Source organism: Oncorhynchus tshawytscha, linkage group LG05 (assembly GCF_018296145.1).
Source record: "Oncorhynchus tshawytscha isolate Ot180627B linkage group LG05, Otsh_v2.0, whole genome shotgun sequence".
Lineage (NCBI taxonomy): Eukaryota > Metazoa > Chordata > Actinopteri > Salmoniformes > Salmonidae > Oncorhynchus > Oncorhynchus tshawytscha.
In genome coordinates, this window is record NC_056433.1 from 16,765,765 (window position 1) to 16,793,758 (window position 27,994).

At 43.0% G+C, this 27,994-nt stretch overlaps 3 protein-coding genes and 24 non-coding genes across 54 annotated transcripts; 1 reads left to right on the forward strand and 26 right to left on the reverse strand.

Annotated features, from left to right (window-relative positions):
• Positions 1-1,584: 1,584 nt before the first annotated feature.
• On the reverse strand, positions 1,585-13,561 carry LOC121846489. 26 transcript variants are annotated; one of them, XM_042321577.1, is made up of 21 exons: positions 13,013-13,047; positions 8,764-8,815; positions 8,512-8,561; positions 8,264-8,319; positions 8,008-8,055; positions 7,750-7,797; positions 7,504-7,559; positions 7,248-7,299; positions 6,503-6,550; positions 6,262-6,309; positions 6,016-6,071; positions 5,760-5,811; positions 5,269-5,316; positions 4,764-4,811; positions 4,264-4,319; positions 4,010-4,061; positions 3,767-3,814; positions 3,526-3,573; positions 3,285-3,332; positions 3,044-3,091; positions 1,585-2,057 (listed from the first exon to the last, which is right to left on the reverse strand). In XM_042321577.1, exons 4-21 carry the CDS (start codon positions 8,280-8,282, stop codon positions 2,047-2,049), a joined length of 834 nt encoding a protein of 277 aa, XP_042177511.1. In that variant the 5' UTR covers positions 8,283-8,319; positions 8,512-8,561; positions 8,764-8,815; positions 13,013-13,047; the 3' UTR covers positions 1,585-2,046. The 26 variants fall into 26 exon arrangements, with proteins under 26 accessions (XP_042177511.1, XP_042177489.1, XP_042177514.1 ...); XM_042321555.1 differs by lacking the exons at positions 8,264-8,319; positions 8,512-8,561 and adding an exon at positions 13,444-13,561; XM_042321580.1 differs by lacking the exon at positions 7,750-7,797.
• On the reverse strand, positions 2,933-3,004 carry LOC121846618. The gene has a single exon (XR_006083539.1). It is a non-coding gene; the product is annotated as a small nucleolar RNA SNORD50 (small nucleolar RNA).
• Positions 3,174-3,245, reverse strand: LOC112251895. The gene has a single exon (XR_002953762.2). It is a non-coding gene; the product is annotated as a small nucleolar RNA SNORD50 (small nucleolar RNA).
• LOC112251898 lies at positions 3,415-3,486 on the reverse strand. Its single transcript, XR_002953765.2, has one exon. It is a non-coding gene; the product is annotated as a small nucleolar RNA SNORD50 (small nucleolar RNA).
• LOC112251886 lies at positions 3,656-3,727 on the reverse strand. Its single transcript, XR_002953754.2, has one exon. It is a non-coding gene; the product is annotated as a small nucleolar RNA SNORD50 (small nucleolar RNA).
• On the reverse strand, positions 3,897-3,968 carry LOC112251911. The gene has a single exon (XR_006083533.1). It is a non-coding gene; the product is annotated as a small nucleolar RNA SNORD50 (small nucleolar RNA).
• On the reverse strand, positions 4,151-4,222 carry LOC112251888. Its single transcript, XR_002953756.2, has one exon. It is a non-coding gene; the product is annotated as a small nucleolar RNA SNORD50 (small nucleolar RNA).
• Positions 4,399-4,470, reverse strand: LOC112251900. The gene has a single exon (XR_002953767.2). It is a non-coding gene; the product is annotated as a small nucleolar RNA SNORD50 (small nucleolar RNA).
• Positions 4,653-4,724, reverse strand: LOC112251904. The gene has a single exon (XR_002953770.2). It is a non-coding gene; the product is annotated as a small nucleolar RNA SNORD50 (small nucleolar RNA).
• Positions 4,894-4,965, reverse strand: LOC112251885. Its single transcript, XR_002953753.2, has one exon. It is a non-coding gene; the product is annotated as a small nucleolar RNA SNORD50 (small nucleolar RNA).
• Positions 5,158-5,229, reverse strand: LOC112251894. Its single transcript, XR_002953761.2, has one exon. It is a non-coding gene; the product is annotated as a small nucleolar RNA SNORD50 (small nucleolar RNA).
• LOC121846613 lies at positions 5,399-5,470 on the reverse strand. Its single transcript, XR_006083534.1, has one exon. It is a non-coding gene; the product is annotated as a small nucleolar RNA SNORD50 (small nucleolar RNA).
• On the reverse strand, positions 5,647-5,718 carry LOC112251887. Its single transcript, XR_002953755.1, has one exon. It is a non-coding gene; the product is annotated as a small nucleolar RNA SNORD50 (small nucleolar RNA).
• Positions 5,903-5,974, reverse strand: LOC121846614. The gene has a single exon (XR_006083535.1). It is a non-coding gene; the product is annotated as a small nucleolar RNA SNORD50 (small nucleolar RNA).
• Positions 6,151-6,222, reverse strand: LOC112251907. Its single transcript, XR_002953771.2, has one exon. It is a non-coding gene; the product is annotated as a small nucleolar RNA SNORD50 (small nucleolar RNA).
• Positions 6,392-6,463, reverse strand: LOC112251909. The gene has a single exon (XR_002953773.2). It is a non-coding gene; the product is annotated as a small nucleolar RNA SNORD50 (small nucleolar RNA).
• LOC112251889 lies at positions 6,633-6,704 on the reverse strand. Its single transcript, XR_002953757.1, has one exon. It is a non-coding gene; the product is annotated as a small nucleolar RNA SNORD50 (small nucleolar RNA).
• LOC112251897 lies at positions 6,881-6,952 on the reverse strand. Its single transcript, XR_002953764.2, has one exon. It is a non-coding gene; the product is annotated as a small nucleolar RNA SNORD50 (small nucleolar RNA).
• Positions 7,135-7,206, reverse strand: LOC121846615. The gene has a single exon (XR_006083536.1). It is a non-coding gene; the product is annotated as a small nucleolar RNA SNORD50 (small nucleolar RNA).
• LOC121846616 lies at positions 7,391-7,462 on the reverse strand. The gene has a single exon (XR_006083537.1). It is a non-coding gene; the product is annotated as a small nucleolar RNA SNORD50 (small nucleolar RNA).
• On the reverse strand, positions 7,639-7,710 carry LOC121846617. The gene has a single exon (XR_006083538.1). It is a non-coding gene; the product is annotated as a small nucleolar RNA SNORD50 (small nucleolar RNA).
• On the reverse strand, positions 8,138-8,209 carry LOC112251908. The gene has a single exon (XR_002953772.2). It is a non-coding gene; the product is annotated as a small nucleolar RNA SNORD50 (small nucleolar RNA).
• Positions 8,399-8,470, reverse strand: LOC112251890. The gene has a single exon (XR_002953758.1). It is a non-coding gene; the product is annotated as a small nucleolar RNA SNORD50 (small nucleolar RNA).
• Positions 8,651-8,722, reverse strand: LOC112251891. The gene has a single exon (XR_002953759.1). It is a non-coding gene; the product is annotated as a small nucleolar RNA SNORD50 (small nucleolar RNA).
• Positions 8,907-8,978, reverse strand: LOC112251893. Its single transcript, XR_002953760.1, has one exon. It is a non-coding gene; the product is annotated as a small nucleolar RNA SNORD50 (small nucleolar RNA).
• An 81-nt stretch (positions 13,562-13,642) lies between the features above and the next one.
• Positions 13,643-21,827, forward strand: LOC112250026 (mitotic checkpoint serine/threonine-protein kinase BUB1). 3 transcript variants are annotated; one of them, XM_024419840.2, is made up of 23 exons: positions 13,643-13,691; positions 14,064-14,123; positions 14,456-14,794; positions 14,867-14,910; positions 15,017-15,096; positions 15,209-15,255; positions 15,344-15,528; positions 15,759-15,895; positions 15,996-16,525; positions 16,722-16,768; positions 16,881-17,000; positions 17,228-17,344; positions 17,581-17,662; positions 17,772-17,847; positions 17,992-18,160; positions 18,367-18,436; positions 18,599-19,518; positions 19,620-19,720; positions 19,923-20,084; positions 20,403-20,560; positions 20,773-20,950; positions 21,032-21,138; positions 21,292-21,827. In XM_024419840.2, the coding sequence occupies exons 1-23, from the start codon at positions 13,660-13,662 to the stop codon at positions 21,485-21,487; spliced, it is 3,957 nt and encodes a 1,318-aa protein (XP_024275608.1). In that variant the 5' UTR covers positions 13,643-13,659; the 3' UTR covers positions 21,488-21,827. The 3 variants fall into 3 exon arrangements, with proteins under 3 accessions (XP_024275608.1, XP_024275610.1, XP_024275609.1); XM_024419841.2 differs by lacking the exon at positions 13,643-13,691 and adding an exon at positions 13,698-13,860; XM_024419842.2 differs by lacking the exon at positions 16,881-17,000.
• A 3,636-nt stretch (positions 21,828-25,463) lies between these two features.
• Positions 25,464-27,823, reverse strand: LOC121846594. Its single transcript, XM_042322738.1, has 3 exons — positions 27,783-27,823; positions 26,863-27,616; positions 25,464-26,678 (listed from the first exon to the last, which is right to left on the reverse strand). Exons 2-3 carry the CDS (start codon positions 27,535-27,537, stop codon positions 25,482-25,484), a joined length of 1,872 nt encoding a protein of 623 aa, XP_042178672.1. The 5' UTR covers positions 27,538-27,616; positions 27,783-27,823; the 3' UTR covers positions 25,464-25,481.
• Between the last annotated feature and the right edge of the window lie 171 nt (positions 27,824-27,994).

Genomic DNA, 27,994 nt, shown 5'->3' on the forward strand with positions numbered 1-27,994 from the left:
TAAAATTTGCACCAGTCTTTCAAGATAAATACCTAGTAAATTACCAGTATGCTACTTTCACCGCTTCAGGGCATCAATTCCATTTTACCAGCACCTAAATTATACAATTTGAGAAACACGTTGGGGTGTTTTATAGTCCGGGATTAGAATTAATCTTTGTCCAGAAAACTAGTCCTTAAAATTGGAAGCTAATCAAGCGAAAATTGATTTATTTTAAATTGTAACCTGTGGTGAAAAACAGACCAACATCAACAGGTTGTTCCTGAGTAGGTTCTGCCTGATGCAGGTCTTGCATCCTCTGGGTGACTTCAGTCACACACCCTCTGCATGCCACTACTCAGGTATGAGCATTGCATTGCTTCAGTTGTGTTACAGTACAGGGAAAAACATACATTGCAAAGAGTCAGAGGCTCCATTTCCATTTGTCTCATCTCAATGGTCCCTCCACTCAGACCTTTTCCTATGGCTTTTGAGGATTGGACATATTGAGGAAAGATAAATTGAGAATGGGGCAAAGGTATTACCTTTGTTACATCTCTCCTCTAGCTCCATGGGAACTCTTTGAACCCACTATCACATCATTCCTGCACTTCATGACCACTTGCTCCAAGTGCAACACCATCTCCTCCAAAGTTAATTATTTAACTAGGCAAGTCAGTTAAGAACAAATTCTTATTTACACTGACAGCCAGGCAAAAGGCCTCCAGCGGGGACTGGGGCTGGGATTAAAAATAAAAGACAACACATCACGACAACACTACATAAAGAGAGACCTATAAGACGACAACATAGCATGGTAGCAGCACAAAACAGGGTACAAACATTATTGGGCACAGACAACGGCAAGAAGGTAGAGACAAATATACATCACACCAAGCAGCCACAACTGTCAGTAAGAGTGTCCATGATTGAGTCTTTGAATGAAGAGATTGAGATAAAACTGTCCAGTTTGAGTGTTTGTTGCAGCTTGTTCCAGTCGCTAATGGTAAGGTCCTCGGTGGAGGTGATAGGACAAATGCACCCCTAACAAATAGTCTGTCTTGTGGATCTCCATGCTGTGGGAAACTTTCACCCGTTTAACATGTTTTGATTGATAAGGTCCATGTTGAGAAAGCCACATGCAAAGTATTTTACATCTAACGTTCCTCAAAGTTGAGTCAGACCTTACATCGACAGAACAGTCTTACTCCGTTCTCTCAAATGATAAAATTACTTAAATTAGGCCAAATTCATTAGAGCACAGGGCGGCGCAAAATTGGTCCAGCATCGTATGTGTAGGGTTTGGCCGGGATAGGCCGTCATTGTAAAAAAGAATTTGTTCCTGACTTACCAAGTGAAAACATTTTTTTTTTTTTTAAATAGCTGCTGTCATACCACTAAGAAATTGAACATGCAGCTTTTCTTAGAAAATAAGATCTAATCTTTAGATAATTGATATTTAAAGAATAAATATTTAACAATGACATACTGATACTGTGATTATGAGATCTGACATTATGACGCATTAGATTCCACAGGCCATCATTCACACCCAAATTAGTTGGGACAAAAGCCTATGCAGTGAAACAAAAACAAAAGACTGAACGCATTTAAATTCTCTTTATTAAATTCAAACATCCAGTTACTCCACAAATCAATACAGTCAATATAACAAACTTTGTCCTAGGGTAGCAGTTTCAATTTAGAGCGTTGTAAATGAAAAGGCAATAAGGCGGTCTCCACATTGGTAGTGATGGCCAGCTCCATTGTATGATAAAGATCACAATGACCCTTGCGAAGACAGTCACTAGGAATTAAATAAATGAAAGAAAACACCTTGTAACAACCTTTATAAAGCTATTCTCCCCATAATCCTGCTAACACATTTGGTTGCAAATTACATTTCGTTGTCAATCATGTTCGGGATAGTGTCATCCTAAATACAATCTTGCAACAACTTCACAAAATGCAAGTGTAACACTGTGTCCTTTTCTGGTCTGCTGTCCCCCAACCTTGAAGCCCAGGCGTCGCTAGTCAACGAGACAATTTGGAAGGATGGAGTCACGACTAGCAGTGCCCTGAAAGACAACCAGGAAAATGATTTAACGATACACCCTTTTGCATGTTAAAATGTGACACCAGAAATCTGCAAATTGGGGACTCCTGAGTGGCGCAGCAGTCTAAGGCGTCACCACAGACAGGGGTTCAGAGCAGACAGAAGAGTCACTACAGACAGGGGTTCGATCCCAGGCTGTGTCACAACCGGCCATGACAGGGAGTCCCATAGGGCTGTGCACAAAGGGCAAAACATCGTCAGGGTTAGGGCAGGGTTTGGCCAGGGAAGCTTTACTTGGCTCATTGCACTCTAGCGACTCCTTGTGGTGGGCCTGGCGCCTGCAGGCTGACAACGTTCATCAGTTGAACGATATTTCCTCCTAAACATTGGTGCGGCTGGCGTACATACGGGTTAAGCAGGCGGGTGTTAAGTGCGGTTGGGGAAGGAGGCATGATTCGACCTTCGCATCTCCCGACGGAGTTGCAGTGTAATTGTATATCACGAAATGGGGGAGAAAAGGGGGTAAAAAATAAATAACAATAATGACAAAAAAAGTCCGATCCGAAAGGGTTGACACTCTGACACAAACCTATAAGATACTTAGTTAGCTACAGTTTGTATTTTTCCCATCCATGTCTGATCTGAAGTTACCTGAAGGACAGTATGGTAAAAAAAAATTACCATTAACTTTATTGTGCATGTGTAACGGATGTGAAACGGCTAGCTTAGTTAGCGGTGCGTGCTAAATAGCGTTTCAATCGGTGACGTCACTTGCCAGGGCCGCGGCTTTTGTGGAGCGATGGGTAACGACGCTTCGGCGGTGACTGTTGTTGATGTGTGCAGAGGGTCCCTGGTTCGCACCCGGGTATGGGCGAGGGGACGGTATAAAGTTATACCATTACACATGTCAGATCCGACAGGGTTGTCAATCTTACAGGAATCAGGTTCGGGATAGGTTCATCCTTAATACAATCTTGGAAGGAGTTTGCACAAAACTAAGATACTTACAGCTAGCTACAAGATGTACTTTCTCCATCCATTCTGGTCTGCACTTCCCTGAAAGACAGTACAGTCAAAATATTAACATGAAGTTTGTGCATGCATGTTCAAATGTATCATGATCAATTATGCTAATTGTATTTCAGAAGTCAGATCCGACAGGGTTGTCAATCTTATAGGAATCAGGTTCGGGATAGGTTCATCCTTAATACAATCTTGGAAGGAGTTTGCACAAAACTAAGATACTTACAGCTAGCTACAAGATGTACTTTCTCCATCCATTCTGGTCTGCAGTTCCCTGAAAGACAGTACAGTCAAAATATTAACATGAAGTTTGTGCATGCATGTTCAAATGTATCATGATCAATTATGCTAATTGTATTTCAGAAGTCAGATCCGACAGGGTTGTCAATCTTACAGGAATCAGGTTCGGGATAGGTTCATCCTTAATACAATCTTGGAAGGAGTTTGCACAAAACTAAGATACTTACAGCTAGCTACAAGATGTACTTTCTCCATCCATTCTGGTCTGCACTTCCCTGAAAGACAGTACAGTCAAAATATTAACATGAAGTTTGTGCATGCATGTTCAAATGTATCATGATCAATTATGCTAATTGTATTTCAGAAGTCAGATCCGACAGGGTTGTCAATCTTATAGGAATCAGGTTCGGGATAGGTTCATCCTTAATACAATCTTGGAAGGAGTTTGCACAAAACTAAGATACTTACAGCTAGCTACAAGATGTACTTTCTCCATCCATTCTGGTCTGCAGTTCCCTGAAAGACAGTACAGTCAAAATATTAACATGAAGTTTGTGCATGCATGTTCAAATGTATCATGATCAATTATGCTAATTGTATTTCAGAAGTCAGATCCGACAGGGTTGTCAATCTTACAGGAATCAGGTTCGGGATAGGTTCATCCTTAATACAATCTTGCAACGAGTTTGCACAAAACTAGCAGACACTTACAGTTGTTAGCTACAGACTGTATTTTTCTCATCCATGTCTGGTCTGCAGTTACCTGAAAGACAGTATGGTAAAAATGTTTTTTACCATTAACTTTATTGTGCATGGATGTTCAAATGTATCATGATCAATTATGCTAATTGTATTTCAGAAGTCAGATCCGACAGGGTTGTCAATCTTATAGGAATCAGGTTCGGGATAGGTTCATCCTTAATACAATCTTTGCAAAAAACTAGGAGTAGACAACAGATTCTTACAGGCGTTACAGGAAGCCATGTTCTGGTGTAGAGGATTCCATTTCTGGTCTGCATCCCAGAAAAACGGTAAGATGAACAGTTTCACATTAAACCCTGGTGCATGTTCAACTGTGGTATCAGAAATCTGCAAATGGTATTTCAGAAGTCAGATCCAACAGGGTTGTCAATCTTACAGGAATCAGGTTCGGGATAGGTTCATCCTTAATACAATCTTGCAACGAGTTTGCACAAAACTAACAGATACTTACAGTTGTTAGCTACAGACTGTATTTTTCTCATTCATGTCTGGTCTGCAGTTACCTGAAAGACAGTATGGTAAAAATGTTTTTTACCATTAACTTTATTGTGCATGGATGTTCAAATGTATCATGATCAATTATGCCAATTGTATTTCAGAAGTCAGATCCGACAGGGTTGTCAATCTTACAGGAATCAGGTTCGGGATAGGTTCATCCTTAATACAATCTTGGAAGGAGTTTGCACAAAACTAAGATACTTACAGCTAGCTACAAGATGTACTTTCCCCATCCATTCTGGTCTGCAGTTCCCTGAAAGACAGTACAGTCAAAATATTAACATGAAGTTTGTGCATGCATGTTCAAATGTATCATGATCAATTATGCTAATTGTATTTCAGAAGTCAGATCCGACAGGGTTGTCAATCTTACAGGAATCAGGTTCGGGATAGGTTCATCCTTAATACAATCTTGGAAGGAGTTTGCACAAAACTAAGATACTTACAGCTAGCTACAAGCATGTACTTTCTCCATCCATTCTGTGTACTTTCTCCATCCATTCTGGTCTGCAGTTCCCTGAAAGACAGTACAGTCAAAATATTAACATGAAGTTTGTGCATGCATGTTCAAATGTATCATGATCAATTATGCTAATTGTATTTCAGAAGTCAGATCCGACAGGGTTGTCAATCTTACAGGAATCAGGTTCGGGATAGGTTCATCCTTAATACAATCTTGGAAGGAGTTTGCACAAAACTAAGATACTTACAGCTAGCTACAAGATGTACTTTCTCCATCCATTCTGGTCTGCAGTTCCCTGAAAGACAGTACAGTCAAAATATTAACATGAAGTTTGTGCATGCATGTTCAAATGTATCATGATCAATTATGCTAATTGTATTTCAGAAGTCAGATCCGACAGGGTTGTCAATCTTACAGGAATCAGGTTCGGGATAGGTTCATCCTTAATACAATCTTTGCAAAAAACTAGGAGTAGACAACAGATTCTTACAGGCGTTACAGGAAGCCATGTTCTGGTGTAGAGGATTCCATTTCTGGTCTGCATCCCTGAAAAACAGTAAGATGAACAGTTTCACATTAAACCCTGGTGCATGTTCAACTGTGGTATCAGAAATCTGCAAATGGTATTTCAGAAGTCAGATCCGACAGGGTTGTCAATCTTACAGGAATCAGGTTCGGGATAGGTTCATCCTTAATACAATATTGCAACGAGTTTGCACAAAACTAGCAGACACTTACAGTTGTTAGCTACAGACTGTATTTTTCTCATCCATGTCTGGTCTGCAGTTACCTGAAAGACAGTATGGTAAAAATGTTTTTTTTACCATTAACTTTATTGTGCATGGATGTTCAAATGTATCATGATCGATTATGCCAATTGTATTTCAGAAGTCAGATCCGACAGGGTTGTCAATCTTACAGGAATCAGGTTCGGGATAGGTTCATCCTTAATACAATCTTTGCAAAAAACTAGGAGTAGACAACAGATTCTTACAGGCGTTACAGGAAGCCATGTTCTGGTGTAGAGGATTCCATTTCTGGTCTGCATCCCTGAAAAACGGTAAGATGAACAGTTTCACATTAAACCCTGGTGCATGTTCAACTGTGGTATCAGAAATCTGCAAATGGTATTTCAGAAGTCAGATCCAACAGGGTTGTCAATCTTACAGGAATCAGGTTCGGGATAGGTTCATCCTTAATACAATCTTGGAAGGAGTTTGCACAAAACTAAGATACTTACAGCTAGCTACAAGATGTACTTTCCCCATCCATTCTGGTCTGCAGTTCCCTGAAAGACAGTACAGTCAAAATATTAACATGAAGTTTGTGCATGCATGTTCAAATGTATCATGATCAATTATGCTAATTGTATTTCAGAAGTCAGATCCGACAGGGTTGTCAATCTTACAGGAATCAGGTTCGGGATAGGTTCATCCTTAATACAATCTTGGAAGGAGTTTGCACAAAACTAAGATACTTACAGCTAGCTACAAGATGTACTTTCTCCATCCATTCTGGTCTGCAGTTCCCTGAAAGACAGTACAGTCAAAATATTAACATGAAGTTTGTGCATGCATGTTCAAATGTATCATGATCAATTATGCTAATTGTATTTCAGAAGTCAGATCCGACAGGGTTGTCAATCTTACAGGAATCAGGTTCGGGATAGGTTCATCCTTAATACAATCTTTGCAAAAAACTAGGAGTAGACAACAGATTCTTACAGGCGTTACAGGAAGCCATGTTCTGGTGTAGAGGATTCCATTTCTGGTCTGCATCCCTGAAAAACAGTAAGATGAACAGTTTCACATTAAACCCTGGTGCATGTTCAACTGTGGTATCAGAAATCTGCAAATGGTATTTCAGAAGTCAGATCCGACAGGGTTGTCAATCTTACAGGAATCAGGTTCGGGATAGGTTCATCCTTAATACAATCTTGCAACGAGTTTGCACAAAACTAGCAGACACTTACAGTTGTTAGCTACAGACTGTATTTTTCTCATCCATGTCTGGTCTGCAGTTACCTGAAAGACAGTATGGTAAAAATGTTTTTTACCATTAACTTTATTGTGCATGGATGTTCAAATGTATCATGATCAATTATGCCAATTGTATTTCAGAAGTCAGATCCGACAGGGTTGTCAATCTTACAGGAATCAGGTTCGGGATAGGTTCATCCTTAATACAATCTTGCAACGAGTTTGCACAAAACTAGCAGACACTTACAGTTGTTAGCTACAGACTGTATTTTTCTCATCCATGTCTGGTCTGCAGTTACCTGAAAGACAGTATGGTAAAAATGTTTTTTTTACCATTAACTTTATTGTGCATGGATGTTCAAATGTATCATGATCAATTATGCTAATTGTATTTCAGAAGTCAGATCCGACAGGGTTGTCAATCTTACAGGAATCAGGTTCGGGATAGGTTCATCCTTAATACAATCTTTGCAAAAAACTAGGAGTAGACAACAGATTCTTACAGGCGTTACAGGAAGCCATGTTCTGGTGTAGAGGATTCCATTTCTGGTCTGCATCCCTGAAAAACAGTAAGATGAACAGTTTCACATTAAACCCTGGTGCATGTTCAACTGTGGTATCAGAAATCTGCAAATGGTATTTCAGAAGTCAGATCCAACAGGGTTGTCAATCTTACAGGAATCAGGTTCGGGATAGGTTCATCCTTAATACAATCTTGGAAGGAGTTTGCACAAAACTAAGATACTTACAGCTAGCTACAAGATGTACTTTCCCCATCCTTTCTGGTCTGCAGTTCCCTGAAAGACAGTACAGTCAAAATATTAACATGAAGTTTGTGCATGCATGTTCAAATGTATCATGATCAATTATGCTAATTGTATTTCAGAAGTCAGATCCGACAGGGTTGTCAATCTTACAGGAATCAGGTTCGGGATAGGTTCATCCTTTGCAAAAAACTACAATCTTGGAAGGTTCTGGTGTAGTTTGCACAAAACTAAGATACTTACAGCTAGCTACAAGATGTACTTTCTCCATCCATTCTGGTCTGCAGTTCCCTGAAAGACAGTACAGTCAAAATATTAACATGAAGTTTGTGCATGCATGTTCAAATGTATCATGATCAATTATGCTAATTGTATTTCAGAAGTCAGATCCGACAGGGTTGTCAATCTTACAGGAATCAGGTTCGGGATAGGTTCATCCTTAATACAATCTTTTTGCAAAAACTAGCAGATACTAGTTGAGTAGACAACAGATTCTTACAGGCGTTACAGGAAGCCATGTTCTGGTGTAGAGGATTCCATTTCTGGTCTGCATCCCTGAAAAACAGTAAGATGAACAGTTTCACATTAAACCCTGGTGCATGTTCAACTGTGGTATCAGAAATCTGCAAATGGTATTTCAGAAGTCAGATCCGACAGGGTTGTCAATCTTACAGGAATCAGGTTCGGGATAGGTTCATCCTTAATACAATCTTGCAACGAGTTTGCACAAAACTAGCAGACACTTACAGTTGTTAGCTACAGACTGTATTTTTCATCCATGTCTGGTCTGCAGTTACCTGAAAGACAGTATGGTAAAAATGTTTTTTACCATTAACTTTATTGTGCATGGATGTTCAAATGTATCATGATCAATTATGCCAATTGTATTTCAGAAGTCAGATCCGACAGGGTTGTCAATCTTACAGGAATCAGGTTCGGGATAGGTTCATCCTTAATACAATCTTGCAACGAGTTTGCACAAAACTAGCAGACACTTACAGTTGTTAGCTACAGACTGTATTTTTCTCATCCATGTCTGGTCTGCAGTTACCTGAAAGACAGTATGGTAAAAATGTTTTTTTTACCATTAACTTTATTGTGCATGGATGTTCAAATGTATCATGATCAATTATGCCAATTGTATTTCAGAAGTCAGATCCGACAGGGTTGTCAATCTTACAGGAATCAGGTTCGGGATAGGTTCATCCTTAATACAATCTTGTAACAACTTTATTGTGCATGGATGTGTAGTGCAATTGTTAAGTATTCAGACAGTGACTTTTTCTACATTCGGTTAGGGTCCAGCATTATTCTAAAATGCATAAAATAATCTACACACAATACCCCATAATGACAAAGCAAAAACAGGTTTTATTTTAACTTGGTAAAAAATTAAAACACCCTGAAACATCTAATTTACATAAGTAATCCAACCCTTACTCAGTTTTTTATTTTATTTTACATTTATTTAAGCAGGTAGGCTAGTTGAGAACAATTTCTCACTTACAACTGCGACCTGGCCAAGATAAAAGCAAAGCACCGCTACACAAACAACAACACAAGAGTTACACATGGAATAAACAAACATACAGTCAATAATACAATAGAAAAAGTCTATATACATTGTGGGCAAATGAGGTAGGATAAGGGAGGTAGGTAATAAATAGGCCGCCGTGGCAAAATAATTACAATTTAGCAAATAAACACTGGAGTGATAGATGTGCAGAAGATGAATGTGCAAGTGGAGATACTGGGGTGCAAAGGAGCAAAATAAATAACATTATGAGGTAGCTTGGATGGGCTATGTACAGTTGCAGTGATCTGTGAGCTGCTCTGACAGCTGGTGCTTAAATTTAGTGAGGCAGATATGAATCTCCAGCTTCAGTGATTTTTGCATTTTCCTGTCATTGGCAGCAGAGAACGGGAAGGAAAGGCAGCCAAAGGAGGAATTGGATTTGGGGGTGACTAGTGAAATATACCTACTGGAGCACGTGCTACGGGTGGGTGCTACTATGGTGACAAATGAGCTGAGATCAGGCAGGGCTTTACCTAGCAAAGACTTATAGATGACTTGGAGCCAGTGGGTTTGGCAACGAATATAAAGTGAGGGCCAGCCAGTGAGAGCATACAGGTCGCAGTGGTGGGTAGTATATGGGGCTTTGGTGACAAAACGGACGGCACTGTGATAGACTGCATCCAATTTGCTGAGTAGAGTGTTGGAGGCTATTTTGTAAATTACATCGCCAAAGTCAAGGATCGGTAGGATAGTCAGTTTTACGAGGGTGTTTGCCAGCATGAGTTAAGGATGCTTTGTTGCGAAATAGGGAGCAGATTCTAGATTTAATTTTGGATTGGAGATGCGTAATGTGAGTCTGGAAGGAGAGTTTACAGTCTAACCAGACGCCTAGGTATTTGTAGATGTCCACATATTCTAAGTCAGAAACGCCCAGAGTAGTGATGCTGGATGGGCGGGCAGATGCTGGTAGAGATCGGTTGAAGAGCATGCATTTAGTTTTACTTGCATTTCAGAACCGTTGGAGGCCACGGAAGGAGAGTTGTATGGCGTTGAAGCTCGTCTGGAGGTTAGGTAACAAGTGTCCAAAGAAGGGCCAGAAGTATACAGAATGGTGTCGTCCGCGTAGAGGTGGATCAGAGAATCACCAGCTGCAAGAGCGACATCATTGATGTATACAGAGAAGAGAGTCGAGAATTGAACCCTGTGGCACCCCCATAGAGAGACTGCCAGAGGTCCGGACAACAGGCCCTCCGATTTGACACACTGAACTCTGTTAAGTAGTTGGTGAACCAGACGAGGCAGTCATTTGAGAAACCAAGGCTGTTGAGTCATCCGATAAGAATGTGTTGATTGACTGAGTCGAAAGCCTTGGCCAGGTCGATGAATACAGCTGAACAGTATTGTACTTTGTTGAAGTACCTTTGGCAGCAATTACAGCCTTGAGTCTTCTTGGGTATAATGCTACAAGCTTGGCACCTGTATTTGTTGAGTTTTCCCATTATTCTCTGCAGATCATCTCAAGCTCTGTCAGGTTGGATGGGGAGCATCGATGCACAGCTATTTTCGGGTCTTTCCAGAGATGTTCGATCGGGTTCACGTCCGGGCTCTGGCTGGGCCACTCAGAAATTTCTCCTTAAGCCACTGCTGCGTTGTCTTGGCTGTTTGCTTATGGTTGTTGTCCTGTTGGAAGGTGAACCTTTGCCTCAGTCTGAGCTCCTGAGCGCTCCGAAGCAGGTTGTCATCAAGTATCTCTCTGTACATTGTTCTGCTCATCTTTCCCTTGATCCTGACTAGTCTACCAGTCCCTGCCGCTGAAAAACTTCCCCACATGTTGCTGCCACCACCATGCTTCACCGTAGGGATGATGCCAGGTTTCCTCCAGACATGACTGTTGGCATTCAGGCCAAAGAGTTCAATCTTGGTTTCATCAGACCAAATAATCTTGTTTCTTATGGTCTGATAGTCCTTTAAGGTGCCTTTTAGCAAACTCCAAACTGGCTGTCATGTGCCTTTTACTGAGGATGGGCTTCCATCTGGCCACTCTACAACAAAGGCCTGATTGGTGGAGTGCTGCAGAGGTTGTCCTTCTCGAAGGTTCTCCCATATCTCCAGAGGAACTCTGGAGCTGTCAGAGTGACCATAAGGTTCTTACTCACCTCCCTGACCAAGGCCATTCTCCCCCGATTGCTCAGTTTGGCAGGGCAGCCAGCTCGAGGAAGAGTCTTGGCGGTTTCAAACTTCTTCCATTTAAGAATGATGGAGGCCACTGTGTCCTTGGGGACCTTCAATGATGAATACATTTTTGTGTACCCTTCCCCAGATCTGTGCCTCGACACGATCCTGTCTTCGAGCTCTACAGACAATTCTTCCAACCCCACGGCTTGTTTTTACTTTGACATGCACTGTCAACTGTGGGACATTATACAGACAGATGTGTGACTTTCCAAATCATGTAGAAACATCAAGGATGATCAATGGAAGCAGGATGCACCTGAGCTCAATTTCGAGTCTCATAGCAAAGGGTCTGAATATGTAAACCATTTCATTTTAAAAATGAATACATTTGCAAAAATGTTAAAAAACCTGTTCTTGCTTTGTCATTATGGGGTATTGTGTGTAGATTGAGTTATTTATTCTAAAATGGATTTAAAAAATGAGACTGTAACGTAACAAAATGGGGGGAAAACGAAGGGGTCTGAACACTTTCCAGGAATGCACTGTACTTAATTGTAATGCATATATAAATTGCAATTAGTAATAATATTAGCTAGCAACAATATATAAATACTCTATTTTCATATTTTACAAACTGAAGGTTGACAATGTTTTTGAAAAGGTTAAAAAAAAAAAAAAAATGGAAAGTTATGTAAACTGATGTACAATATTCATTCCTATTACAGGTATTTTTCAACCATTTCAAAATTATGCCAAAGTTAGAATACCTTTAATTGTTTAAATATTGTATTCAATCGTGGTATTGCTTTCCACCCTCTTATGCTTCATTCAACGCAGTTAGGTCGGCATGTTTTAAATCATAATGTAACACCATCAAATGTCATGCATATTTTTGTGCTAACGTGTAAAGATAGAAGGGGTCGACTAAAAATAATGTCGACAAAATTCTATTGTTATACTTGTTTGGAAAAATGGGGTGCCAATAAAGCATTGGTTCTGAAAATACATTTCACTCAATCATTGTTTTATATTGACTTAAATAAAACAAGGAATATGATAAGTTAGCCACATTTGAGGTCTTAGACATTTGCAGCTAGTTGTGCGTCTCTAACAGGGTGGAAATACCTCAAGGTCCATGTGTGAACAATCCGCCTATAAATATTAGGATTCAGGTGCTTGACCAATGTTTTTCTTAAAGTCAAACATGTCCTTTTTGTGATAGAATACTAAGAAAAAAAAAACAAATATGAACTTTTACCCCAAAAGTTACGAGGACCAAAAGACAATGGAATGCCCATTGACCACAAATTATTATATTTACACTTGTATTCCATTTTGACACTAGAATACATGTTTGACTCATATCGATGCCACACAGGCTGTTTTCAAAACGTTAAGTTGCTTTTAGGAGCAGTCGCTCTTTTTTAATACAATCTTGAACAAAACTAGCAGCTGTTAAAATACAGTATATTCTTACAGGTTGTCTTGTTTTTGCATACAGACTTTAATGGTATGCCACACTATTTCACAAAACTAGCAGCAGTTAAATTGACTTACAGGAGTTGCATTTTTTTTTCCATTTCTGCAGTCCCCTGAAAGACATTAAGACAAGAATAGCCTGTTAGCATGTACGTTTATTGTGCATGTTCAAATATAACATAGCTAACTAATGTAATGTAAATTGTATTTCAGTAGTCAGATACGACAGTGTTGTCGAATTTCAGAAGTCAGATTCGTCAGTGTCTACAATTTTGCACAAACCTAGCAGCAGTTAATTCATACAGCCGTTAGTTTTTCCTTCGAGCTAATGTTTCTGGGTTGCAAAAGGTGCTTGGAGCGCAAGCAAACTTCGCTAACACGCGGTGCTCTACTTATGCTTAACATTATTTCACATATCATTTTTAAAAGTGATGATTGACAACTAATGTCAATAGCTATCTGTCGTGCTATCTAGGTTATAACTGCAGATGTATTGCTAAAAGTCTTACTTCCAGTGCACTTCGCCAGCAAGCTAACTGAGTCAACAAGTTGGAAATTGCAGATAAAAGAGATCCCGTAAGCGTTTCGTGAAGTACTTATATTCAAATTCATCACACGATTCAAAACAGCCGATTCGAGCATTGGCGAAAGTGCCATTGAAATCGCTTTTTTCTCGCTACAAAGGCGCTGATTGGCTCCATTCGGATTTGTCGCCGTGCTTACTGATGACGTACCAGCTAAACGCGCAATTTGAAATGTACCAGCTAATCTAACTAGCCAGCTGTGAATGAATCTAGCGGAGCTATTTTAAAAAAATGATAATAATTGAGTCAATTAATTAATTTAACTTGCTTGTAAATTGCTCGTATTTGTATTGTTATAAAATTTGTTGTTCAGTACGCCATGGATGTTGGTTCACATTTACAGTAAATTCCGATTTTAGTTAGCGAACTAACTACGCGTTAACTGTTGATTTCCCCAACCAACTAACGCAAATTATTGACAATAAGATAACTACCTAACTAAGTAATGATTTCTCCCAAAAATGTGTGAATAATATTACCTTTGATAGTTATAGATGTTTATTTGATACCAGGGTTGTATGTAAACAAATGTTTTGGTTTTACAGGAATTTTGAGCAAAGCTTAAACAACTATACCGGAGACGACCCACTCGATCCATGGGACAGGTAACTTGTCAATGCAATGTGTGTAACCTTTATTTATTTAGAACATCTTCTTACTTACAATGATGGCCTGCCGGGGAACAGTGTTCAGGGACAGAACAGGGGGGGAGGCACCAACGAAAAGTAGACAATGAATGGTTATTCATCTGGCATTGATTTGACATTTTCACATGCATATCGCACTTGGTTTGAGAGGAATATAACATTGTAAAAATAAAAATAAACTAAATCAAAGTACTGATGAAGCAAGCAATTGATTGTGATTAGTCATCTATGTTTTTTTGTCCAGCTTAAATTTGTTGGTGTATAACTCTTTACCATTTACATTATTTCAGGTTTATAAAATATCTAGAGAAGAGACTACCTGCTGAAGACTCCAAAGCGATTTCTCTTGTGCTAGATCGTCTAGTACAAAGATTTCTCCAAGAAGAGCGTTATACCAATGACATCCGATACGTAAACTACTGCATTAAATGTGCAAGTTATTACAATGAGCCCATCAAACTATACAGCCACATATACAGTAAGGGCATTGGCACCAGAGATGCAGTCCTCTATGTGGCGTGGGCTCAACAGTTTGAGCAGCAGGGCCTGCTTCAACAGGCTGACGCCGTGTACCAGAGAGCCATTGAAAACCAAGCTAAGCCAACTGACACTGTCCTTCAGCAATACAGGTAACTTGAAGTATTGTGTTTACCTTTCCATGTTGATGTTTCTATTGTTGATACATTTTAATGTATTCACAGAATGTTTCAAACCAGGACTTCTGGAAGTGGGGCAGGGGCTTCAGGTGAGACTTTTGTGTGCATTTCTTCCTTCTGTACTGGATCTTTGGCTGTGGAAATTATCAAAGGAAACTAATGTATCCACTATCTAACCTGTGTTTATGAAAACAGAAGCTGTACGGAATCCTCTTCAGAATTCCAACTTTGTAAATCAGCTGCATACCCACAGAGTGCCCAGCCCACAGTGCAAGGTGAGTTACTAACAGTTTTTGTAGCTTCAAACTTGGTATACATTGGTTAGTGGCCGTTTCTCATGTGTTGTTCATAGAAAGTGATCAATATGATATATTTTTTTTGCCACAGGACCCTGAACGTCTGTTCCAACTCCCTACAGACAGAACTGTTCGCATGTAAGTCACTAGACAGAATACCAATTCTTCTTATTGTCCCTTGTTTTTTGAACGTTACATTACCTCTAATGAAATTACTCTACCACAGAATCTCCCGGTCTGAAAATGTGGTGGTAAATAAACCCAATCAAGGCCCGGTTGTGAGCCTGCAGACAGTGTCGATGTACCGTACGGAAGACCTCGTCTGCGATGGGTCCGAACTATGCTTCGAGGAGGTCAGAGCCAGACGATACTTTGTGAGACGCAAGCAAGAGAAGAAACGGAGAGAGTTTGGTAGGATCATATGACTTCTTAACCCAGCGCTGTTCCATCACACTCTTCTAAAGAGAAGAAATGTATGGCTGGATTTTAGTGTAGTCAAAGACATCGATATGAACAGGCCACATGATATCCTTTAGACACCCTTCATCTAAATCAAATGCATTAACAACTGGTTGCTTAGCTCACTACCACAGGGCTAATAGTGGGTTTGGACCAACATTTTCTTTGTGTTCTGTTACCAGAGGAACGTCAGAGTTTGGTTAGAGAGCAGGAGGAGGAGGTAATGAGGATGAACCGGCTGTTGGAGGAGCTGGAGAGTAATCTCTGTGTGAGCTCTACAGGCCAGGGAAGCACCGCCAGTGTTCTACCAGTGCGGCAGGTGAGAGAAAACACATTGCCTTTTTATCTTTAGTCGTTTCTGTTATAGTTTCCCTCGTACACTTTAAAAAAAAAAACATTGGTATACATTTCTGTTTCAGACACTCTGCACACCTGTAACAGACCTGAATCCTGAGTTCCTCCAACATTCCTTAAGGCAACCTCTACTCTCGAGCAACCTCGGCATCAAACTCACTCCAGGCTTTAGACTGAACAGTGGACAGGGCCCCAGACAAGGCATGGTTAGGGAATCTGAGACACACCTTCAGTGTGACAATCTCAGGGCTCCCATTACAGGCACTCTGCGCTCACAGAGATCCGTTTCCTCATCTGGACAGTTGGAGGAGGTAAACACCTCCCATAGACGCTCCCTCCACATGCCAGAAGCAGCAATGGGTCACTTGTGTGAATGTACAAAAGCTCCAAAACCATTTGCAGTCGCTTCCCAGGCATATTCTCTACAAGCTTCTCTAGTTCAGCCCCAACCAGAACAAAACCCTAAGCCATTTGGGTCGGCCCCACAGAAGCCAGCAGCCTACAGATCTGACGTGCAGCTTGGTGGAGTTCCAAATCAGGGTGGTCACTCTCACCTCAGCAGCATTTTCCAGCAGCACAACGGCAGTGATCATCAGTAAGTGATAATGAGTCGTCATGTCTCCAGATTGGTTCTGGTTTTTCAGATGTGTAATTGTTCCCAGCCAGACTTGATTACATATCTTATGCTGCTGCTTAGTCAGAGTGAAACGCCTCAGAGATTAAGCTAATTAATTTGTTTTTAATTAATTTGCCGCTCATCATCTCCAAGCTATTCTCTTTGTTTTTTCTAGTGAGGTGTCTGTCAGTGAAGCTCCTGAGTCGGAGGTGAAATTAGATGGTGAGTAAAGGATCGTAACCTGGGCCCGTTATCCCCTTCATTGGAATCCGCATGGGAATTAAAAGATTGTTTAATTACACCGTCCCTCACTCGCTCCTATTCTCTCTGGCAGTGTCACAGGGAGGGTCTGGAAACATGTCCCATATCACTCCTAACACTTCTCTGGGACTGGTGCAAGCCACCCCGTCCAGGGTGCTCCCATCCCCCACAGTCAACACACGGGAGGCACTTGGTGATAAATGCATACTTTTATTGATGACTCAGTCATAAACCATGTTGTGTTTACATATTGGTGATTTAGATGTCTAAAATGCAGAAAAACCACTGTGGTGCTATCTACTACACCCAGTCCCTTTTTTTGGTGGATATATTCTAATGTATTACCATACCGGTGTATGGGAAAGACGCTACAACCAATGGAGTCCTTAGTATCTCACCGCTCTTTACCCTCACCTCCAGATGCTATCATGGACATGTTCCAGGCTCCAACCCTCCTGCAGGAGGACCAGTTCCGCAGCATGCCAATGCATCCACATCAGGCAGAGAACAGCTTTGATGCTGGCTACCAGAGAACGGGTAATTCAATTCCCATCTGATTGGAACTTCTCAAAACCTTTGTTTCACACTGTAGGTCAAAGTGCATGTAAAAAAATCGTTTCACATTGTACAGTAAAACAAATAAATAAAATTAGAGGTAAAAGCCAATAACGGACAATAAAAGCGACACATAATGGCGGGTCGCCCTTTTTGGTTTTACATACAGTGATTAAATGGTCTTTCTATAAATGTTTTTGTTGTATTATGTAATGGAGGCGACGCTTCATTCAGCAAGCCCCGCAATGCAGTCCCTTTCACCATCTTTCAGGATGAGAATGACATAAAGGAGAAATGCAGGTGAAGCATTGCATTTATTTGCCTGCATCCCTTTCTCTTTGCCGTCTCTTTAATTCAACATAGGCCATTTATTAACAATGCATTATTGTTCTTCTCCTGTTCCATTTAGTGCTGCTATGGTGGACAATGCAAAGCCACCAAGGGCCCTAGCAGAAATCCCTGTATCTAAACCAGAGAAACAAAATGTAAGTGCCCAATTACATGGTGACTTACCCATGTTGATTCAACAAGGACTCAATGTTGTTGATGGTTGGGTTATTTTAAGTTGAGTACACAATGCAAACCTTTATCGTTTCGTGTGTTTGCTCGTTTACATTTTTTAAAATCAGGAATCTCCTTCGGAATTGATACCAGATGAGAGCACTATGTGGGAAGCACGCTACAACTCCCTGGCCGCCTGCCCCAACAGCACCAGAGACTTTTCACTGTCGGCTCACCTGGTCTCCACGCCCTTCCAAAACAAAGCTCCTTACTCCTGGGACTTTGATCAGGATCAAGGTAGCCCTCTGTCTGAGCTTATACAGGATGCATCCCAATGGGTACCATAGGGCTCTTGTCAAAAGTGTTGCACTATATAGGGGAATAGGGTGCCATTTGGCAGTTCAGAAATCAGATGCCCTCACCTGGCAAAACATGTCTGTAGTTCAGAACAACAATGCTGTCTATAGTAAGTATTTAATTTTTTGTTTTGTTTTTCTCTCTAGAAAATGATCAACCCAGAGGCTTTGGGGGTCTGGAAGAAGTCCCTTTCCTACGACAACCCACAAAACTCAGGTACTTAACAGTAACCCCCTATTGTAGACTACCGGTAACTGCAGTGTACTGTATGTGTTCACGTTGAATGTTTCTTGGTCCACGTTTTTGATGTGTAGTCAAGCGTGAGGGTCAAACCATTGTAGTTGCCTCCATGGTGGTGATAATGACCTCCTTCCTCAGCCCTATCATAGAGCAGAGCCCACCTGATGGGTTACCTGAGACTGGCACGGAGTGCTGTATGAGAGCTCAGGGCTTTGCTGAGCAGGGCACCATCGTGGGAGAAGGGCTAGCCCTGGCCCAGCGAAGCCTGGCTACCTGCTCCATGACTGAAGTGCAGCATCATGCCCCGGCCGCACTGTCCTTCAGAGACCAGACTGCCCCCCTGACCCATGCTGAGGTGGCAGTGGCCAAAAGCCCTCCTTCCAAGGCCTCAAAGCCAGCCTGGGATGTCTATGTGAGCCCAGAGCAGTCCTCAAAGCCAGCTTTTCCTCTCCCACAGCGTGCACCTGTGGCAGAAGCATTCATTTCAAAGAGCCAGATCTATGCCCTCAAATCCAACTTTGATGTTCCAACTTGTCCAGAGAAAGCCCCAACGGCTGCCTTCGATATCCCCATGAGTCCGGAGTGTGCACCCAAGTCAGACTGGTTAGTGGTCAAAAGCCCAAAGGTTGTGGTTGAACCTGACTTGGATGCCTTCATGAGTGCCCGCCAGGGTCGGAGAACAGTCGGCATCCTTCTGGAGACCGTGGACATCCCCATGAGTCCAGATCCACCTAAATTTGGCTCGGGTGTGACCATGAGTCCATTCCAGTCGTCATCAAAGTTCAGAATGGATATTCCTATGAGCCCAACTCCAGAGGTGAGGTTTGGCATGGATATTCTTATGAGCCCAGACCAAGGTTCAAAGGTGAACATTGATGTTCCCATGAGTCCAGCAGCTCAAGGGGCAGCGGCTGTAGAGCTGGTCTCCGACCCCTGGGATGAGGAGCTGATTTCCTCCCTGCTCTCCAAGCTGTCCACACCACTCACCTCACAGCCTAACTTCATCACCTGGCAGTGCAAAGTCCCCAGCATTGCACCCAAGATGACCATCAAGATCGGTAAGAAAGTCGTCTATCTTTGTTTACAAGCAGTGACATTAAAATAAAAACACCCCCCCCAAAAATGACATCTGAAAATGGCTTTGATGGTCGTCACACAGGTGAAGGCTCCTTACGGGTTGACTGTGTACTCGGGCAGGGTGCCTTTGCCACAGTCTACCAGGCAACTGACCTTAACACCTCGGAGAAGATGATTTTAAAGGTAAGATGGAGCTTGACTTTATATTAATTTAAAACAGTTGACTCCCCTGACCCTTCAATGAAATTAGTAGTAATTATTTTGCCTCTGCCATTACTAAGGCCAGAGAACATGGCATGTTTTTATGGAGCTGGCCCTCGCAATGAATGCGCTCCTATTGGGTGATTGATTCTCAATGCTTGAATGTGTCTTTCTTGATCTATAGGTGCAGAAACCTGCCAATCCGTGGGAGTTTTACATCAACTCTCAGCTGAATGCCCGGCTGCAGCCCAGCGTGCGCCACCTCTTTAATAACATCCACTCTGCCCACCTCTTCCAGAACGGTAGTGTGCTATTGGGCGAGCTCTACAACTGTGGCACCCTATTGGTGGGTAGTAACCGCTCTTCATCACCCACCAGACTTTGTCAATCAATTAAAGATCAAGGATACTTCCCAATTATATCCCATTCTTCCCAAAGTGTGTAATGTTTCACTTCCATTCACTGATTTGAAAGGATTGGTATAAAAAATATAGTGGAAACTCACTCTAGCCCATGCCTGTATCAATCTAATGCTTTTAGATTTGTGGGAAGTGGTGAACAAGTTTACACTATAGGAGAAAGGAGATCTTATTGGGATGCACCCAAGGAGAGGCCACAGCAGTGCACTGAAAGGAGTTAAACATGTTTTATTATTCCCCTCTAGAATGCTGTAAACCTGTACAAGAACCTTAGTGACAAGGTGATTCCCCAGCCTCTGGTGATCTACTTCACTGTCTGCATCCTGCACATGGTGGAACAGCTGCACAATATCCACATCGTTCACGCTGACATCAAACCAGACAACTTCCTGCTGGGAGAGAGGTAGTGACGTCCCTGAGTGTGTAAAGGAGACCTATAGGAATCCTGTATCAAATGCTAAACTTAATATGTTCAACTGTGTCATTTCAGTGAGGAACATCTTTTTTTATTTTAGTATTTTCCTTCCAATCATATAGTAGTGGGTGGATGCAGTACTCTACCAGGGATTTCAAATGTCTCTTAACTGTTTTAATTGTTTGCCTGTTGTTCTTTAGGTTCCTGGAGAAAAAGTCTTTTGACCAAGAATATCTGGATCATGGCCTCTCCCTAATTGACCTGGGTCAGAGCATTGACATGACTCTGTTCCCAGAGGGCACAGCTTTCAACGCCAAGTGTATGACCTCTGGCTTCCAGTGTACAGAGATGCAGAGTGGGAGACCATGGAACTACCAGGTGAAGATTGCGTGCGTGCTCCTGTAATGATGGTGGATGTCTGATAATACCTGTTGAGGATATTAAGTTTCTTTGTTTTAGACGGACTACTTTGGTATAGCTGGAACGGTGTACTGCATGATTTTTGGAACATACATGCAAGTGACGCAGGAGGGTGGCGTGTGGAAGACAAATGCAGTATTTAGAAGGTAACCCTTTTAGTTTTTTTACACAACCCACAACTTATTTTTTGCTCTCAAACTCGTTGACTATATTTGTTGTAATTTTGAAAACATCTCTCCACTCCACCGCAAATAGTTAAAATTCACACTATTACCTTTCCCCTCGTCTGTGTCCTCCAGAAATCCCCACAGTGATCTGTGGACAGAGTTCTTCCATACTCTGCTGAATGTACCTGACTGCAGCTCCCTGCCCTGCCTGCGGAGCCTGCGCAGTAGGCTGAGCACTGTGCTCCAACAGAACTACAGCAACAAGCTGCCGTCACTGAAGACCCGCCTGGTTATCCAGCTGTTAGAGAGCAGGACGACACGGAGATAGGTTCTCAGGGAGTTCTTTCGACTCCTGGTTCCTGTTCAGTAGGTATACAATTAAAGAAAGTGGTCTGAAACTGAGTGGAACTTGGGAGATACAATCTGGACTTTATGAACAACCCTAATGAACACGACCCTAGATCGATACTACTGCGATGTCGGATTTCTAGTCCATTTGTAAATACAAAAGATTGACCTTAAATCGGGTCCGGTCACTGTGATAACCTTTTATGCATTTTAATGTTTTTTAGTGATAACCATTTGTCCATTTAAATAACAGAAATTGTGAGGTTGGCGACATTATGGTGTATTTAAATTTGTAAAGAATAAATAAACATTTAAACATTTCTCTCTTGCAAGTGTAGTTTATCTCATGGCCTTTGAATTTCTTTTGGCTCTAACTTCATGCAGAAATATGTCACTAGGTGTCACCCTTGTTCAAGAAGTTGAGCAACATGCTCTAGTTTGTGAATTTAGTGTGTAATTTTAAGGACAGTATTTGATATTAACATAGTATATAGTTGTGTATTCCCTTGATACTACAATGCAAGATAAATGAAGGCGAGGCAATTATTTATGTTTCAGTACCTATTGCCAGATGTTTGATAGTAGCTAGGTTAATGCACCAGCAGAATATAGCAATCAAAAATGACTTTTCATCCAGAACAATAGATCAAAACAAATTAAGGAGGTGATGTACGAAATTAGCACAAAATACTTGACTGGTTCCAAGCGTCGGAGCAATTCAGTTTTGAGTCATACCAAAGACTTAAAATGGAACCCGATGCCTCTGCTTGGCGCTCGGCATTAAGGACATGGATTGGGTGATGAACCCCTGTGATAGGCTAGTGTCCTGCCCAGGAGGTGTCCTGTGATCTGTTCTGGTTTGGACAAGGCTTTCTTACAATTCAGTTTGGATCCAGGCTACATATGTAATTACCACAATCTGTGCCTCTACAGTACAGTTCCCTCACAGGTGCCTCTAGTTGTGCCACTGTCTATTCCATTGCTAGGCACCCTGTTTGACTCCCACTTTGCCCTCTGATGTCCTCAGCATTTATTAATGTTTGGTCACAGTTTTTCTGTCCCCAATGGTACCCTATTCCCTCTATGGCACCCTATTCCCTTGTGGGCCCTGGTCAAAAGTAGTGCACGGGAGAGGGAATGGGGTGCCATTTGGGACATTAGCATTGTCAATCAGAAGCCTGTGATATGAAAAGAGAGGGCGCAGCAGAGATTTGAGATTTCCCCGCAGCTGGAACGGTGATGCTGAAACAGACCAGACTTTTAGGGTGGACGCTAGAGTAAACCTCTCAAAGGGTGTTAACGATAGAAGCGTGCCTTAATCTGTTTTTCCTTTACCATCCCCTCAGGTGAGAGTGATATCAGAGACCATCAATACTAGCCTGGCTGACACGACCCATGATCAGGCCACTGATCTGACACCTTGTAATGAGAACCTAGACACCCTAATGAATAGGGAGGATTTACACAGAACAAACCTCATAACATTGAATATGAATCGAGGCAATTACTTTTTTATTTGGTGTATTCCGGTGTGTGAGATATTAAATGTCACAAACTGAAAATTGAGTTTGTAGTTGTGTGGTGGCCTTAACATAACACAATTTGCTATCTGCTTTTTTATTTATTTTATATTGAGTGAGATATCCATGGGGTATATCGTCACATTAAGGACACTTCATTACTTTCCTACATAAATCCAACATAAAAAATAACTCTGAGGTGACTAATTCAGACTGAACAGTTTGATTATTTCACAAATCCAATCTGATGCTTGCAGGTGATTATTATTTGTTATAAGAAGCTTCCATGAGAACAGCCAGCAAACCTGTTCATACTACAAGCGTCAATGTCAGTCGTCTGTCATTTTGACTAGAGCCCATTATCCCCTTATATTCAGGTTAGTTGAACATCCATTGCTGTGACAGCAGCAGTGACAGCCCATCCATAGGGTGCCATGCACAGTGGTGAGAGAAACCCCTGGTCTTCAGCAGTCCTAGTTGGGCTCTCAGCAGCCATCTAAACACCCATTTAACCCTGCAGAGCTCCACCTTGTGGAGTGCAGCAGGCATCATCCTGTCTGACAGTGTCAGCCTCGTTGTCTGCCAGAGAAGAAGCTGTAACTGTGACACGGCTGGGGAGGTCAAATAAAAATGTATTTGTCACCTACTTTGTAAAAAACAGGTGTGGACTAACAGTAAAATGCTTACATACGGACTCTCCCCAACAACGGAGAGAGCAATAAAATAGAGAAATAATAGATAAGTAAAAAACATAATGACAGGTACACATTGAGTAACAATAACTTGGCTATATACACGGGGGTACGAGATAGTTAACAATAGCAGCATATGCAATGTGTCAAGTGCAAAAAAGGGTCAATACATACAGCCCAGGTTGCTTTTTGGTTAACTATTTAAATAGCTATTTAGCTGTCTTGTGACTTAAGTAAAAGATGTTCAGGGTCCTGTTGGTTTCAGACTTTGGTACCGCTTGCCGTGCGGTAGCAGAGAACAGTCTATGACTTGTGGCTGGAGTCTTTGACCATTTTTAGGGTCTTCCTCTGACACCGCCTGGTATAGAGGTCCTGGATGGCAGGGTGTTCCACCCCTGTGATGTATTAGGCCATTCGCACCACCCCCTGTAGCTCCTTGCGGTCGGAGGCAAAGCAGTTGCCATAAAAAGCAGTGATGCAGCCAGGGGCCCTGGTTAAAAAGTAGCGCACTATAAAACAAATAGGGTGCAATTTTGGGATGCATCCTGACTATTTATAGTAACACCCCAATTATAGTGTTCAGGTATAATTTAGCACGTGCTCCTCTCTTGCTTCCTGTATTGCTCCATGTGCCTGACATGTAGTATAATGTAGGGCTATGAATCTACAAGTGTCATTCCCATAGGCTAACTGGGAAAAGGCCTCTGCAATGGAAATGTAAGCAGCAGTAATACTTCAAGAGGCACCACCTCAAACCAAAATAGCTCAACATGTCAGTTTGTTACTGTAAAGTGTATTATAGCATCAACATCCCTGCCATTTCACCTCCATTCAGCTGTGTTTCGCTTGTCTGTTCTAAGACATGTGTTGACATTGTGTATTTTAAACAGTGCACCATGATATTTACTTTTTTTCTGTAGCCTAAACTATGCATGTTGTATTTAAAACAAACCAAAATTAATACGCCCAAACCAATAGGCATACCAAATGTATTAATTAGGAACAGACACATACTGTACTCATAGAACAAACAGAGTCAAATCATGTGAAATGCAAAACAATGTATTTGGTAGAAAGAATACATACTATTCACTTCTGAATAAATCTTTAGGTAAAATATGCAGAAATAAAATGAGAGGGAAGCCTAATCAAAGGAGGCAGAGGGAGCCCGCTGGAGCTTTGGTCCTCAGTGTTGGATGATACTGCAGAATCAGCTGGTCCGGATACCACCTTGGCTGTGGCTGAGCTAGGTTTCACCTCGTGCTGTTGTGGAGCCAGCAGGGTCTTGAGCTCCACGAAGCCTCCTTCCAAACCATTCATCAGCACCAGCTGTTTAATGAGGGCAGGATGGGGTTGTGAGACAGTAGCTGTGTGGGTCGAGGTCTCTAGAGCCAGGCTGTGTGAGCTTTGCACGTGGGCCGAGGCGGTGGTCACTCCCTGGGTGTGGGCCGAGGGGGCCGAGGCGGTGGTCACTCCATGGGTGTGGGCAGAGGCGGTGGTCATTCCCTGGGAGTGGGCCGAGGGGGCCGATGCGGTGGTCACTCCCTGGGTGTGGGCCGGGGGTGGTCACTCCCTGGGTGTGGGCCGAGGGGTGGTCACTCCCTGGGTGTGGGCCGAGGGGGCCGAGGCGCTGGTCACTCCCTGGGTGTGGGCCGAGGCGGTGGTCACTCCTGGGTGTGGGCCGAGGGGGCCGAGGCGCTGGTCACTCCCTGGGTGTGGGCCGAGGCGGTGGTCACTCCCTGGGTGTGGGCCGAGGCGGTGGTCACTCCCTGGGTGTGGGCCGAGGGGCTGAGGCGCTGGTCACTCCCTGGGTGTGGGCCGATGCGGTGGTCACTCCCTGGGAGTGGGCCGAGGGGGCCGATGCGGTGGTCACTCCCTGGGAGTGGGCCGAGGGGGCCGATGCGGTGGTCACTCCCTGGGTGTGGTCCGAGGGGGCCGAGGCAGTCGTCACTCCCTGCCTCTGAAGGTGCTCCATGTGTTTCATGATCAGGTTGTCCTCCAGGTGCCTGAGTTCCTCCTGGCCCATGAACAACACCTTATCCCGCCGTCTGAGTGGGGCAGTGCGTTTCAGAACAACAGCGGGGGCTCCTGCCACCTGGGTGGGTTTCCTAGTTGGCTGGCTGGTTGCCGAAGCAAGGGCGGAGTGGTATGACTGGGCCACCATGCCGGGAAAGTGTTTGAGCTTCACCTCCATACACTTACTCCTCACCTTCTCCTCCAGCCAGCATCTCTCCGGGGTCAAGCTCCTCACAGGGGATGTCTGGTTCAGAGAGTGTCTGGTCTGGGAGGGTTTGGTAGCATGAGTCTCGGCTGGCTGGAGCACGGTGCTGGTGGTAGTCTTCTCCACAGGTCTGGTGGCTGGTGAGCTGTCCTTCGCTATGGCTGCAGTAGCCTGCGGCTCCTCCGCTGGCCTTGTAGTCTTATTCTTCAACCTGAACTCTGTGTTGCAGTGCGCTCGTCCAGAGAACACCGCCTGATGGTCGGTCACATTGCCCATAATCTTCCCGTCACCTGCGCTGCCGGAGGTAGGGAGCTGTTGGAGCGCAAGGTTGCCCACGTACCTGGTGACCAGCTTGGGGAAACCCCAGAGGAGCTGGCTCTGCTTGCGGCAAACATGAGACTCAAGCTTCTCTCGGACCTCCTGGCAAATGAAGGGGATCCTGGCGCCCTGAGCGTACATCATGATGGACTTGGGTTTACCCTCTAACCCTGGAGACTGGCATGGAGCCTTGGAGGGAGATGGAGGGTTGGCACCCTGAGGGCAGAAAGCTGGAACACTGGCAGTTTTCCTGGTGATCTTTGATCCTTTCTTAGCCTGAGAGGTGGTAGTGGTGGTGGTCGGGGTGGACGCAGAGGTGGAGGTTGAGCTGGTGGTGCCTCCCCTCTTCAGTCTCTCTGGGATCAGCCACCTAACGATGGAGATCATCAGCACGGCAATCCTCCAGCGCTTGCGGGCCACCTTAGATTATAGATTAAATTAGATTAATTCAAATCCAACGAGGAAATTAGACAGACAAACACCTAACCAGCAACTCATCAACTAGACATTTAACAGAAGTGGATGTCTCAAATGGCTCTCTATATCTTATATAGTGCACTATGTAGGAAATAGGGTCAGAATTTATTTTTTTAAATTTACAGACCTTCTGTGTCACGTTGAGTTCCAAATGTCTGGGGTGCCAGCGGCACAGGACGGCCGGGTCTCCATTCCTCGGCACGACCTCAAACAGCTGTCTCACCATTTGAATATGTCTCACAGTCTGAGTCCTGGAGAGGTCTGTGCGGCCGGCAGCTCTGTCTTTACAGCCAGTGACAGTAGAAGCAGCAGCAACAGGCACAGCGACAGGAGAGTCCAATTTGGCCTCCATCAGAGTCCAGTTTAGCCTCCAACCAATAGCAGTATGCTGATGAGGGCAGGGCTGGTATTCCAGAGGTTGAGGGGAGCCAGAAGGAGTCACGTACCTAGAGGAGCTGCAGGAGGAGCTACAGGAGGCGCGTGTGGAGCCATTGTGTCTGTCCTTAACATCACCACCTCCTGGTAGCTTGAGGCAGGGCTTAGCCAGTGGGCTGGGACTACTTGAAGAACAGCGACTATCTGGACCACCGCCTTTCAGGAATTTAAACCTGTCAGGTGGATGCCGTTTCCGCCGTTTATTGCAGGTTCGGCAAATGCTGCAGTCACTAAATCTGGAGGATCTAGAAGATCTAGAATGTGATCTAGAATGTGATCTAGAAGATGATCTGGATGAGCATGAGTCAAAGCACGATTGGGGTTCAGAGCAGGATTCCAGGTCCACCTCAAAGGTGAGGTCCTCCATATGTAACGTTAGTTCCTCCAGTCGTTGGAGGTAGCTGTAGTAGAGATGAACTCCCTCTGTGAAGTTATTGACCAGCGCTCTGCAAAAGAACATTTAAGACTGGGTTAAAATTAAGTTACATATGGGTAAAGACTGCGTAAAAATTAAGCCCAAAAAATTAAGCCATTTTCATGATTTTTACAAAAGTTTTAACCACATGAAAGATCTCTTTGAAATCCCAATGAATTATGAAGGATGAAACTTACTGGTCAATGTCGCCAAAGACATCATCCTGTTAAAAAAAAAAGGATTTTGAAATATATATAAATTGTAAATTCTGTACAATGACACGTTGCAAACAATGGCAAAATTAGGAAGTTAAGATGGCCGACCTTCAGCACCACTGAATGGAGAGCACTCGTGTATACTGTATATACAGTACCAGTCAAAAATTTGGACACACCTAATCTTTATTTTT

Excerpts from the sequence above, each read along its gene's own strand:
- LOC121846594 (XM_042322738.1), bottom strand. The coding sequence starts at position 27,537 with ATGGAGGACCTCACCTTTGAGGTGGACCTGGAATCCTGCTCTGAACCC. Across the intron at positions 26,679-26,862 it reads AACTCAACGTGACACAGAAG|GTGGCCCGCAAGCGCTGGAG; the intron begins GTCTGTAAATTT and ends CTATAATCTAAG.
- LOC121846489 (XM_042321555.1), bottom strand. The coding sequence starts at position 13,546 with ATGAATTTGAATATAAGTACTTCACGAAACGCTTACGGGATCTCTTTT. Across the intron at positions 3,333-3,525 it reads AGTACATCTTGTAGCTAGCT|GGAACTGCAGACCAGAATGG; the intron begins GTAAGTATCTTA and ends ACTGTCTTTCAG. Across the intron at positions 3,092-3,284 it reads AGTACATCTTGTAGCTAGCT|GGAAGTGCAGACCAGAATGG; the intron begins GTAAGTATCTTA and ends ACTGTCTTTCAG.
- LOC112250026 (XM_024419840.2), top strand. The coding sequence starts at position 13,660 with ATGACGTACCAGCTAAACGCGCAATTTGAAAT. Across the intron at positions 13,692-14,063 it reads CTAAACGCGCAATTTGAAAT|GAATTTTGAGCAAAGCTTAA; the intron begins GTACCAGCTAAT and ends TTGGTTTTACAG. Across the intron at positions 17,001-17,227 it reads CAACACACGGGAGGCACTTG|ATGCTATCATGGACATGTTC; the intron begins GTGATAAATGCA and ends CCTCACCTCCAG.